The following is a 14,118-nucleotide window of genomic DNA, read 5'->3' as shown; positions in this document are numbered from 1 at the left end:
AGCCCTAGAAAACTAAGATAGCCTGGAACTGAGTGTTGTTTTAATGAATGAATGAAGTAGCTCACTACATTATTTTACCCCCATCCCTTTCTTGCATGCTTTGATAAAGTATACTTATGGAAAAAAGATGCAGTGATCTTTATTTAGCTCAATAATTCATTTTAAAAACTAGTTTTGAAGCTGGGTACAGTGGTGCACACCTATAGTACCAGTTACTTGGGAGGCTGAGGTTGGGGGAATCCCTTCACCTCAGAAGTTTAAGTTCAGCCTGGACAACATAGTATAGACCCCTGTCTTTTAAAATAAAAATAAAAAATTAGTTTTCAAGTATCTACTTTGTTCATAAAACCCCTGGGCATACAAAATAAAAGGGTTATTTCCCTCTCACCCTTCAAAGTGGTAACTATCCAACGTGGAGGAATGAGACATTCCTACAACAAATTTGTGCATATCACAGCAGTTATTTATGGCAGCTACCTATTGTGGTTAGTTGGTGTTCATTAGCTGTTAAATGTTCTAAATATCAATGCTTCATATAAATAATTACATTCTAATTTTATGTAGAAAATGATGTATCATTAAAAGTGAGATAAAGGCATTTGTTGACTAGTAAGACCAGTGAAGATAGCTAAAAATTTCAGAAACTATGCATAGAACATGGTCAACCTGAAAATTCAGGCCAACTCAAATGTTCAGTCCAAACAAGATCTGATAAATGCAGTTCTTAATTAAGTGTGGTTTACTTCACAGAATACAGTAAATAACAAAGCAAACCTTAAAGTTCACTGGCCTCCTATCTAACTCAGAGAAGAGAGAGCTGACAACAACAAAAAACTCAAACCAACTAACTCAGTGTCACATGGTTAATAAGAGAGCCCAAACTAGAATCATTATTTCCTTAAGTCTCAGTTTTAAATAACAATAAAAATGTTTAAGAATAGTCCATAGAGGAATAGGAACAGCTCCATAAATCATGCTGCTATAAAGACACATGCACACGTATGTTTATTGCAGCACTATTCACAATAGCAAAGACTTGGAATCAACCCAAATGTCTATCAGTGACAGACTGGATTAAGAAAATGTGGCACATATACACCATGGAATACTATGCAGCCATAAAAAAGGATGAGTTTGCGTCCTTTGTAGGCACATGGATGCAGCTGGAAACCATCATTCTCAGCAAACTATCACAAGAACAGAAAACCAAACACCACATGTTCTCACTCATAGGTGGGAATTGAACAATGAGATCACTTGGACTCGGGAAGGGGAACATCACACACCGGGGCCTATCATGGGGAGGGGGGAGGAGGGAGGGATTGCATTGGGGAGTTATACATGATATAAATGATGAATTGATGGGTGCTGACGAGTTGATGGGTGCAGCACACCAACATGGCACAAGTATACATATGTAACAAACCTGCACATTATGCACATGTACCCTAGAACTTAAAGTATAATGAAATTAAAAAAAATTTAAAAAAAAAGAAAAACATTGTCAATTAAATTATCAAAATTAAAAAAAAAAAGAAATATAACTGTGTCTGTCATTGGTCATTTTTAGTGTTCCTTTAGAGAAGAGACTGACATACTCTTCATTAATTCTTCACCACCCAATACGGTAGTTGGCACATTTAAAAATTCTCAACATGCACTTTTTTCCCTTTGAGCTAAAGCAATCAACTAAAGCATACATAGCTTTCTTAATGTGGGATGCTTGACATTTGAAAGTATACCTATGAGATGTGACCATTTGGTCTTTGAACAATTCAATCATTAATTCTTTCTGCAAATATTTATTGAACAGTTACTATATGTCAGCACTGTGCTAGCATAGTCTATTTTGTGCAACCCCTGCTTTCTAGGATCATATAATTTTGTTAAAAAGGAAAAATCAGTGCACATAAGAGATTAATCTGTAAGGTGATTCAATCTAACTGCCTGTTTTCCATGCTTTTATCCAGAGTTCTGTGAATTATTGGAGAAAAAAACCTAGAACAGTGCTATTATTAATCCAGTCTCCAAATCCTCACTAGACAATCAACACAGCTCTTTGCCATTTTATGCAATTCTCTAAGCTATTAAGTCGTCCATTTTCCCTAATAGCTATTCCAAAACATCTACACTTTCTTTATTCTCTGACCTTACTACTTCCCTCATTCTTGGTTGATGATTATCCTTTCTTGTTACCAGAGTAAACGGAAGATGAGGATTTCTTTAGGGTTCTGTAATTAACCTACAATCTTAGCGTTCATCTCTACCGTCCTTTCCTCCTCTTCTAATTCGGTGGAGGGAGTGATCTCTTATCCTCATTTATTTACTTATTGGATACTTGGATAGGCTGAATGTACATCAATGGATACTACAGACGTGGTTCTTTTCCTTGTGGAGACTGCACTCCACCTAAAACTACTTATTACTTTCACCTAAACCTTTTTCAGTTTCTCTACTAAGCCATGGTATCTCTCAATGCTGGGTCTTCGAGTATATGTTTCCCTCTGCAGGGATGATCTCTCCCCAGTCAGTTATTTTCTTGGTTCATTGTTATCTTCCAGGTCTCAGATTGCATATAATGTCCTGCAGTTATCCTTCTCTGACATTACCCCCTCTGGCCCAAGGTAGGCTGCCCACCTATATGCTCCCATAGCCACTATTCCTCTCAAAGAAGCACTTACCACACTGCATTTTCATGGTTTTTATACTTGTCCTACTCTGTAGTAGAAAATAAGCTGCATGAGGATAGAAACATAGATCTCTAATTTACTGATATAATAACAATATTTAGGCTGCTACACATAAGTAAGTGTTTAATGAGTTAAATAGAGGAAGAAGGGCTGGCATAGAAAGTTAGTTCTACTGGAGTACAACTTAGAAATGGGAGAGTTTGTTCCATGCTTCTTCCCTAGCTTTTAGTGGTTGCTTACAATCTTCGGTGTCCCTTCGCTTATAGATTCATCATTCTAATCTCTGTGTCACTTACCACATAAATTCCTCCCTGTGTATTTTTTGTTTCTGTGTCCAAATTTCCTCTTCTTATAAGGGCACCAATCATTGGACCCTAATCCTACCCTGATCCAGTATAACCTCATCTTCTTAAGTTACATCTGCAAAGAACCTCTTTCCAAATAAGGTTAATTACATTCACAGGTACCAGGAGTTAGAACTTCAGCACATCTTTTTGGGGGACATAAGTCAACCTATAACAGATGTCATGTGAGTAGATTGTGGTGTATGGGGCCAGATGGATGGGATTAAGGATGGTTTGTAATATAGAAATAGAGGTAGCACTATAGATCAGTGTCTAAAATCTTCAGTTATTATGGTAAGGAGGTTGTGGCAAGTTGAAGAGATCTTTTCAGGACAAGACAGAGGAATGGCCAAATCCATAAAAAAAGAAAAGCATTGAGGCTGAGGAACTGAATATTCTAGAGAGAGAAAGGGAGGGGGAAAAAAAGGAAGAAGTAAAGCCCTAAATTGGAGGGGAAGATTTCAGTTTACAAAAGAAAAATAATGTTTCTTCCTTTGAGCAAAGGGAAAGCAGAAAGGATAGGTATACAAATGTGAATTTTTCGAATAAAATAGGCATTAAAGCAATGTGCTAAAGGTATGAGTGGGTATTACAAGATACGTAGTAGGATAAAAAGTTTTGGGCTGTGGCTATATTAAGTTAATTGGGTGATCTGTGAGCAATTCTTCAAGCATGATTGAAGATGCTCTTTGTCAGTGCATTAGAAATTTTAAACAGAATCACTTCTTTCAACCTCAAATTTTGTCTTTGGAATCCAGAGAGAATCCAAAGAGTAAGAAGATAAAGCTTTGGCTTTTAATTAACCATATTGGCAGTGGCCAGTGTGATTAACTACTCTCTCAAATTAAAATAAAAGATGCCTTTTTTTTTTTTTTTTTTTTTTTTTTTTTTTTTTTTTGGTATTTGTTAAAGCAAAGTTTTCTTTCTAAAAAGGAAGAGATGTCAAGTAGTGTGTTATCAGTATAGACCAGTTCCTACAGGGAATGGTTTTTTTGTTGTTGTTTAGCTGAAATGTATGCACATTCATAAGTTAAGTTGCCTGTGAGTGTGGGCAACTCAGACAGGGCCAGCCAGGGTTCAAGATACATTCTGTGTTTCCTTTAATAAAACCATGTAGACAGAATGTGTAGAAAACTACTAGTGCTTTCTGTAAAGCAGTAAACACCTTATCTAGCAGATCCTAAATAAACTCTGACAGGACCACTATGCTTAATAATTTTGAATTGTTTAGCGACACCCCAGAGCCCTCTCCTAAGAAAGTCACATGAAATAAAGTTGAACCAACTCATTGAATGATTATAAGACATCATGGGGCTTAGTTCTCTACACCCACAAAGAATATTCGGGTACATTGTAATCATATGACTTTTCAAAGCATTTGAGTCTTTATTCTGAGCTTCAGCACAGTATCAATCTCTGCTACCAAGTTTCTGCTTCAGGCCCCACCTCTCACTGACACCTCCTCCTCAGCGTAGGCGGGCAGCAAGGGAAAAGAGTGAACTGTGATCCGTTCATGGTGTTCTCTTTTACAGGATGGGAAAAGATTTTGTGTGGAAAACTTTCAGTTATAAGACTTTAATCAGGTTCAGACTTTCCTGTGCTTATGCCTGCATTTCTTATGTTTGACATGAGGAATCACTGTTTGGAGATATGCAAGAAAATTGAAAAGATGAACCCAGCTTTGTATAATTGATGTAATCCTGAAATTCTGTATGTGCATCAAGTGATTGCCAAACAGGTCATTTTTAATTACTTGAGCAATTAGGTGTTTAAATTTGGCAAGCCTTTTTCTTTTACTAGAGTACTGAAAAATTCACTGATTTTACTTCCTTTTGTGAAATGATTACTTACATTTTTCTGTCAGCTTTGTTTATGACCCACATGCGGTAATGTTTAGTCTTATTCTTAATAGCCCAACATTCCACAGTAGGTGGTGTTATAATCAGCATTTTGGGGTGAGAACTACCAACTCTTTTCACTGACTTTGTTTTATAATCGACTACTTTGTCATCATGTGATGGTCCAGAGCTATTTCTTTATCATGGACACTTCTTTTCAAAATGGTAACCAATTCTGTAGTTGTTACAAAACTATCACTTCCCCAAAATCAGTGTTTTGGCTATTTTCAGTTTCCTTACACAAATCTTCATCCGATTTGAGTCCGGAACTCATTGTATTCATTTCAGTAGGGACTACTCTGGCTTACTGTATCATAAGTACATGTTTTGATTGCCAGGCATTTTTGCTTCAATTTTCAGCCCAGTAAAGTGGGACTTTATTAGCCCTGTGTGACATAAATCAGGACGGTTGACTCTTTAGTCATTTATCCAGCCTAGAATCCGAAGACATGTTGGTTTTAAATGTGCATTTTCTTTTATCAGTTCTAACTTCACCTATCAAGACCCAGTCCAAATGCTAAAACTTCTGTTAATTATTCTCCTTCTCCTCTAAGAAGTAAGTCATGCTCCCCTCACATAATGCTAGTAGCAATATAGAACTCATCCAAACCAGTTAGATTATGCCAAAGTGTTAGTGTCCTGTTTTCCCAACAACTTGACAGTTTATTGAGAGCACTTTATTTATCAAGCATCTATTATTGCCAGTCACCATAGAATATAGATATACTTACTCCTTTATTACAAAGAAATGGAAACTCAAATTTGCACAGTTATAAGACGAAAGAATCAGAAAGTGAAGGTGCCTCTGCTGTTGTCCCATTGCCTGCTCAGTGCTTACCATAAACCCTGAGAGGTTGAGGATGGAGAGCTCATCAAAGTTTACCTGAGGCAATGTGATGCCTTATACAGTTACTGACTGCACCTACCATGGCTCACTGTTTCTCCCCTTTGCTCATTCAAAGCCACTAATTTCATCTTTAAGGGGGGACTTTCTGAGAGACATGGGACTTTCCTTGTCCTCTTATATTCATTAGTTCATTCATTCTTTCATTTAATACATATTTAAGAGGCAAGTATGCACCTGCTTTTGTTATACTTGCATAGTACAAAATAGACCAAAAAACTGTCATCACAGAGCTTACGTTTTCATCAAGGAGACAGAACGTAAAAAACATACAAACAAAATATGTAGATGATTTATATAGTATATTACAAGGTAATACGTGCTAAGGGAAAACGAAAACTAGAGCAGGGTAAGGAAAAAATATATACAGTCAGGGGACAGCATTAAATAGGGAGCTTAGGTTCCAGCTCCTATAGAAATTGATACTTGAACAAAACTCTGAAAGAAGTGTATTCCATGTAGCAGAACAGCTGTAGCAAAGACCCTAAGTTGACAGTCTATGACTATGTCTGAATACTCTAGAAATATCAAGGCTGTAGGAATACAGCTAACAAGAGAAGTGAAGAACCTCTTTGAGAACTACAAACCATTGCTCAAGGAAATCAGAGATGACACAAACAAATGGGAAAACATTCCATCATCATGGATAGGAAGAATCAGTATCATGAAAATGGCCATACTGCCCAAAGTAATTTATATATTCAATGCTATTCCCATCAAACTATCATTCACATTCTTCACAAAATTAGAATAAACTGTTTTAAAATTCTTATGGAACCAGAAAAGAACCTGAATAGCCAAGACAATCCTAAGCAAAAAGAACAAAGCTGAAGGCATCCATAGCTAGCCATATGCAGAAAATTGAAGCTGGACCCCTTCCTTATACCTTGTACAAAAATTAACTCAAGATGAATTTAAGACATAAGTATAAAAGCCAAAACTATAATAAACCTAGAAGAAAATCTAAGAAATACCATTCAGAACATAGGCACAGGCAAGAGTTGATAACGAAAATGCCAAAAGTAATTGCAACGAAAGCAAAAATTGACAAACAGGATCTAATTAAACTAAAGAGCTTCTGCACAGCAAAACAAGCTATCATCAGAGTTACAGACAACCTACAGAATGGAAGAAACATTTTATAATCTAGTCATCTGACAAAGGTCTAATATCTAGAGTCTACAAGGAGCTTAAACAAATTTACAAGAAAAAAAGACAACACGATTAAAAAGCACGTAAAGAACATAAACACACTTCTCAAAAGAAGACACCCATGCTGCCAACAAACCTGAAAAAAGACTCAACATCACTAATCATTAGAGAAATGCAAATCAAGACCACGATGAGATATCATCTCACACCAGTGAGATGGCTATTATTAAAAGTCAAAACAAAACAAACAAACAAAAAAAACCAGATACTGGTGAGGTTGTGGAGAAAAAGGAATGTTTTTACACTGTTGATGGGAGTATAAATTTGTTCAACTATTGTGGAAGAGAGTGTGGCAATTCCTCAAAACCTAGAGGAAAAAAATTCAGCCTACCAATCCCATCACTGGGTATATATCCAAAGGAATATAAATCATTCTATTATAAAGATAAATACACATGTATTTTCATTGCAACACTATTCCTAATAGCAAAGACATGGAATCAGCCTAAATGCCAATCAATGATAGACTGGATATAGAAAATGTGGTTCATATATACCATGGAATACTATGTAGCCATAAAAAGGAATGAGATCATGTCCTGTATAAGGACATGGATGGAGCTGGAAGCCATTATCCTCAGCAAACTAACACAGGAACAGAAAACCAAACACCACATGTTCTCACTTGTAACTGGGAGCTGAATGATGAGAACACATGGACACATGGGGGAAATAACACACACTGGGGCTTGTCAGGGGGAGGGAAGCGGGGAGGGAGAGCATCAGGAAGAGGAGCTAATGGATGCTGGGCTTAATATCACATTGATGGGTTGATCTTTGCAGCAAACTACCATGGCACACACTTACCAATGTGACAAATCTGGACATATTGCACACGTACCCCAGAACTTAAAATAAAAGTTAAAGGGGGGGAAAAATAAAAAGAAATATCAATGATGTAAGTATGTTTTGAATGAAATGAAGGAGGGAAAAATTAGCTACTGAAGGGAAGAGATGTGAAATTAGTAACAGGGATGGGGGACAGGGGCATTAGTCATGGCATGCCTTAGCCTGTCTAGGTCTTATAAGGTAGACAGCCTGCCCCTGCTTTAACAGAGTCTATGCAAGAAACACCCAGGTAATTTGTGTTTGGTCTTATTGCTCAGTGGTCCTAGCCCACATTTGTCTTCATAGAATAGCTATCCAAAAATTAATTGCATTATTTGGTCTTAGAACATTGCTTCAGACATGTTTCAACTACACTCACCCATATGAACTCACTTTTGGGTCATTATTATTATAGCGTTTCTGGTCAATGGATAAAAATCATACAGTTAGATAAAAGAAATAGATCTTTCTAGTGTTCAGTAGTGCAATAGGGTGGCTGCAGTTAATAATAATGTATTATATATTTCAAAATAACTAACAGCAGAATTAAAATGTTTCTAACTCTAAGAAATAATAAATGTTTAAGGTGATGGATATCCCAATTATCCTTATTTGATCATTACACACTGTATACTTGTATCAAATTATCATGTGTACCTTATTTACATATATTATGTATCCATAACAACTAAAAATTAAAAATGGAAAAAAATTCTTTACATTTACTTTGGCCATGCTCTATAGCAGCTGGTAATACAATGAACAGTATGTACTCAGGAGATGCTTATTGAAAGAATGGATGTGTGAATGAATAAATGAATGAGGATAGATGCAATCTTATAGCACAGATGGATATTTCCACCTGTAAATAAACATATATTCTCAATGTAGACATAAACTACAGATTTATTTATCATCTTGAATATTTAGAATATGGTTAATTGTTAAATAAATTTTCATTGTTTTTAAACACATGCATGTTACATCAAAGTAAGGGAAATTGGAAAAATTACTAGTTGTGTACATTCAGAAACATGCTCTGGCTCTGAGAGGGACATTTACTAAAAATACTTTGCTTCACCTTGAACAGAGTCACTAGTTAAAAAGAAGTACATAAACCTAATCTGAAGAAAAAATGTTACTCAATTTTTATCTATCTATCTATCTACCTACCTACCTACCTATCTATAGTATCCATAGTGATTTCATTGTCTTTGTGCAGTATTCAACTTCAAATATCAACTACATACTTGCTGTCTTTGTTGGACTTAACCGTCTTTATGGTGCTAATTTATTTCTATAGCTCTTCTGTAGCTAAGACCGTGGCATTTACTGCTGGCATCATGGATGTAAACTGGAGTCTCTGAATTTGTTTTAACCTTCTCCTTTCAGAGTTTGGAATAACCTCTGTACTTTTATAAATGTGGTAGATTGATCTTAGTATGTGGCTAAGAAACTTTTGTAAATATATTTTTTTAAACTTCCCTATATTCATATATAATAAAGTAACAGTTTTGGGAAACATGAGCTGATATGTATTTTAAATTTTATAGGAAAAGCCAATATGGGGTATTTTACTCTTTGGTTATAATTTGCTTAATAAACAAATTGTAAATCTGAGGCAAACAAATATATTCATGGTTCCATGGGGTGGCAAAGCATCAATAAAAATAATTACCCACATCACAAGGAAATTAGATAACACTTGCTTTAATTGCCCTATCAATTTAAATCAATTTTCCATTTATTTTTAACAACTATTATGGTTAATTTAACAATCTTTGCATTTCAAATATAATTCCAGAGATGTTGCTTTATAATTTACTATGCCATCATTTTCCAATTAACTATTTTTGCTGTCTTAAGGGCATATAACTTTACCCAATATTTATTCAATAAAAGTATAGTGAAGTAGAGTTAATATTTTAAGTATTTTTTATTATTGTTTTATAAAATGTCAAATATTTTAATGATAGCTTTATTATTCTACTAGGTGTGTGTTTTTTTAAAAAAAAGTCTTAAGCCAAGTAAGCTATAGAAATTATGTCTTTAGTCAAAAGACCTTTGATCAATATCTATCTTCTTGAGTAATTTGCATGTTAATTATCTTATGATTGTAAAATGCAATGAAAATGTATGCGGCAAGTATGGTACTGAATGAGCATTCAAACATACTCTGAAACGGATTTTTAAAATCCTTGTACCTGGCCAGGTGCGGTGGCTCACGCCTGTAATCCCAGCACTTTGGGAGGCGGAGGCGACCAGATCACGAGGTTAGGAGATCGAGACCATCCTGGCTAACACGGTGAAACCCCGTCTCTACTAAAAATACAAAAAAAAAGTAGCCGGGCGTGGTGGTGTTCGCCTGTTGTCCCAGCTGCTGGGGAGGCTGAGGCAGGAGAATGGCGTGAACCCTGGAGGCGGAGCTTGCAGTGAGCCGAGATTGCGCCACTGCACTCCAGCCTGGGTGACAGAGCAAGACTCCATCTCAAAAAAAAAAAAAAAAAAAATTGTCATACCTTTATGGAGTCTATTATTCCTTTAAAATGATCTCATAATAATTTTTTAAAATACATTCATGCGTCATTTAACAATGGGCATCCATTCTGAGAAATACACCATTAGACAACATCATCATTGTTACGGGAACATAATAGAGCGTACTTATGCGAACTGAAACAAGTAGACTACTACAAGCCTAGGCTCTATAGTATGGCCTGTGGTTCCTAGGATACAATCCTGTATACCATGTTACTGTACTGAGTACTGTAGGCAATTGCAAAACAATGATAACTATTTATGTAACTTAACATACCTAAACATAGAAAAAGTGCAGTAAAAAATAAAAGGTAAACAATGGTACACCTGTACAGGGCATTTAACCATAAATGGAACCTATAGGACTGGATATTGCTCTGGGTTAATCAGTGCATGAGTAATAAGTGAATGTGAAGTCCTAGTACTTTATTGTACACTACTGTAGACTTGAAGAACACTGTACACTTAGGCTAGACTAAATTTATTTTTAAAAAGCTTCAATAATAAATTAATCTTAGCTTACCATAACTTTTTTACTTTATGAACTTTTATTTTTTAACTTTTGACTCTTTTGTAATAACACTTAGCTTAAAACAAACACATTGTACAGCTATACAAAGTATTTTCTTTTTTTTATTCTTATTCTATAAGCTTTTCTTTTTTTTTTTTTTTTACACGTTAAACTTTTGTTAAAATGAAGACACACACACATACATTAGCCTAGGTCTACCCAGGGTCAGGATCATCAATATCATTGTCTTCTACCTTCACATCTTGTCCAACTGGAAGATGTTCAGGAGCAATACCATGCAAAATGTTACAGCATGGATCTGTCATCTCCTGTAACAATAATGCCTTCTTCTAGGATACCTCCTGAAAGAGCTGCTTGAGGCTTTTCTACAATTAATATTTTTTAATAAGGAGAGGGGTACACTCAAATATAACAATAAAAAGCATAGTGTAGTAAATACATAAACCAAGAACATAGTTATTTATTATCATTATCAAGTATTATTTATTCTTTACAATTGTATATGCTATACTTTTATATATATGACTAGAAGTGCAGTAGGTTCCTTTACACCACATCACCACAAACACATGAGTAATCAATATGCTATGATGTTACAATGACTATGATGTCACTTGGCAATAGCCATTTCTCAGCTCCATTATAATCTTTTGGGCCCATCATCATATGTGTAATCTATCATTGATCAAAACATTGTTACGCAGTGTGTGACTGTCCTCTATTGTTATTGCTTCATAGTTTAATGTAAGTTAAAATTGTATAAGCCATAGTACAGTGAAAATCATCTTTTAAAAGAGGCAATCACAATGTTTAAAATGATTTGATATTCTGCCATGTTATAAAAATAATAGTCTAAGTATACATTTTAAAGTTTTTGGCCAGACATGGTGGCTCATGCCTGTAATTCCAGCACTTTGGGAGGCCGAGGTAGGTGGATCAGCTGAGGTCAGGGGTTCAAGACCAGCCTGGCCAACATTTTTAGTCTCTACTAAAAATTTTAAAAAGTAGTCAGACATGGTGGCATGTGCCTGTAATCCCAGCTACTAAGGAGGCTGAGGCAGGAGAACCACTTGAAGCTGGGAGGCATAGGTTGCAGTGAGCCGAGATCATACCACTGCACTCCAGCCTGGGCAACAGAGCAAGACTGTCTCAAAAAATAAATTAATTTATTTATTAATAAATTTTTTAGCATTCTTTTTATTCTTTATTTTCTAATAGAATATTTTTAAAGAAGTTTTTTTTATTTTTTAGACTGTATACTGGAATAATTCACTTTTTTGTGTGACTAGCCTCATAATCAATCAGTTAATAACAATAAATGCTAGAAAATATAAAATATGACAAGGTGGCAAGAGAAGAAAACATGAAAAGCAAGCATCTAGCTTCTTTTTCTTATCTTCTCTCTGAAATTATTACATATATTTAAACAGTGTAACTTATTCATGGCTCTTGTCTCAGAATTTGTGCAATTTTTGAACAATTCTATTTTTCATCTTGAAATATCAAGAGTATCCAGGTCTCTGCCCAAATGATTGGTAGTACTTCTGTTCTCTATGCTAGAGTAACAACAGCAATGAAGATGAGCCCCTAGACCAACAATGAGCAGGACTAAATTTGTCTTTTTCCTGGCTCACCTGGGACTCCTCCACATACTTCACCTGATCCCTGCTCTAACCAGTTACCCCTATAAACAGGATAGCTGAGGAAAGCGGTTAGGCATACAGTCTGGAAATAGAACAAAACTACTTACATGGGGTTGACTTCAAAATCTGCCTCATTTGCATTAATCAACAACCCTTCAAATGTTTAAATAACAAACTAGATTGAAATACAATTTTTAGTGTTATTTATTGCTGTTACAATAAGTTGAAGATTCATTTTTAAAAACTGTTAAAATGTGGCTAACTGCATTTTCTAAAAACAACTACAACAACAAAACAAGGCTTTCCATTTTCTGTTCCTTTCTTATAGGTTTAGGCTTCAGTATTGCAGGAGGTGTGGGGAACCAACACATTCCTGGAGACAACAGCATTTATGTAACTAAAATTATAGATGGAGGAGCTGCACAAAAAGATGGAAGGTTGCAAGTAGGAGATAGACTACTGATGGTGAGTGTGACTCCAGCAAAACTGTGTGTGTATTTATAAAGCTCTTGTTTTCCAGTGTAAGACTGTCTTTGTCTGTTCAGGCTGCCATCACAAAATACCACAGGGTGGGTGACTTAAAACAGCAGAAATTTATTTTCTCACAATTCTGGAGACTATATAGTCCAAGGTTCCAACCAATTAGGTTTTTGGTGAGGGCTCTCTTCCTGACTTGCAGGTGGCCACCTTCTCACTGTGTCCTCACATGGCCTTCCCTAGGTATTTGTGCAGAGAGAGTTCTCTCTCTCTTTCTCTTAAGGCCACCTCTTATAAGGCCCAGTCCTATTGGATTCCAGCACCATCTTTAATTCATTTAACCTTAATTATCTCCTATAGAACCTATCCTCAAATAGTCATGGGGGGGTTAGGGCTTCAGCATATGAATTTGTGAGGGGTCTACAATTTAGACCTCAGACAAAAATTGAAAAGAAGAGACAGCAGATTTATGAGTAAGAGATCTCAAAAGTATATGTACAATGTATCTATTTTGTTGACATTTTCAAAACAAATTTAAATTTTCATTAATTTTCTTAGATACACATGGTATAGAGATTATCTGTTGTCCTTCCAATATAATGAGTCTCCTATTAGGGAGAGCAACTGCTATTTATAGACTGCTGGAGAGGTAGGGTTTGTATAACAACAGAAACAGCACCTGGCTTACTGATAAGCGTATATCCATGGTCCTTTGTGCAACCAGAATAGACACAGCACCTGACTTCCAAGAATTTATAATCTGAGTTCTGCTACATGTGTAAATGGATCTCTTCCTTTCCTCCCCCTTAGGGTTATAGCTATTTCATTTGCCAGCTTCTCACATGCTTCAGGAGTCCTAGGCAGTGATTGACATTGACACACAGCCAGTCTTTCTGAACCATGGAGTTATACGATAACCTAAAGCAAAATTAAGGCAATTATAAGCAACAAAGTATTTGGGACTGTGTTAATAAAACTGCCTTATGTCCATTTACTGTTGTATGCCAAAATCTACAGGATAATAATCGAATATTGAAAATTAATAGTAGGTA

At 35.7% G+C, this 14,118-nt stretch overlaps 1 protein-coding gene across 6 annotated transcripts in view; it reads left to right on the top strand.

Moving 5' to 3' along the window:
- Positions 1–14,118, top strand: part of DLG2 (discs large MAGUK scaffold protein 2) — a 2,095,027-nt gene that overhangs the window by 1,706,016 nt on the left and 374,893 nt on the right. For all 6 annotated transcript variants that reach the window (XM_017850883.1, XM_017850879.1, XM_017850882.1 and 3 more), the window contains one exon: positions 12,918–13,054. In XM_017850883.1, the coding sequence (XP_017706372.1) occupies positions 12,918–13,054 (137 nt within the window). The remainder of the gene's footprint in view (positions 1–12,917; positions 13,055–14,118) is intronic.

This window comes from Rhinopithecus bieti, unplaced genomic scaffold (assembly GCF_001698545.2).
Source record: "Rhinopithecus bieti isolate Rb0 unplaced genomic scaffold, ASM169854v2 scaffold_30846, whole genome shotgun sequence".
Lineage (NCBI taxonomy): Eukaryota > Metazoa > Chordata > Mammalia > Primates > Cercopithecidae > Rhinopithecus > Rhinopithecus bieti.
Note: the sequence above shows the minus strand (reverse complement) of the source record. Positions and strands in the feature narration are given on the sequence as shown.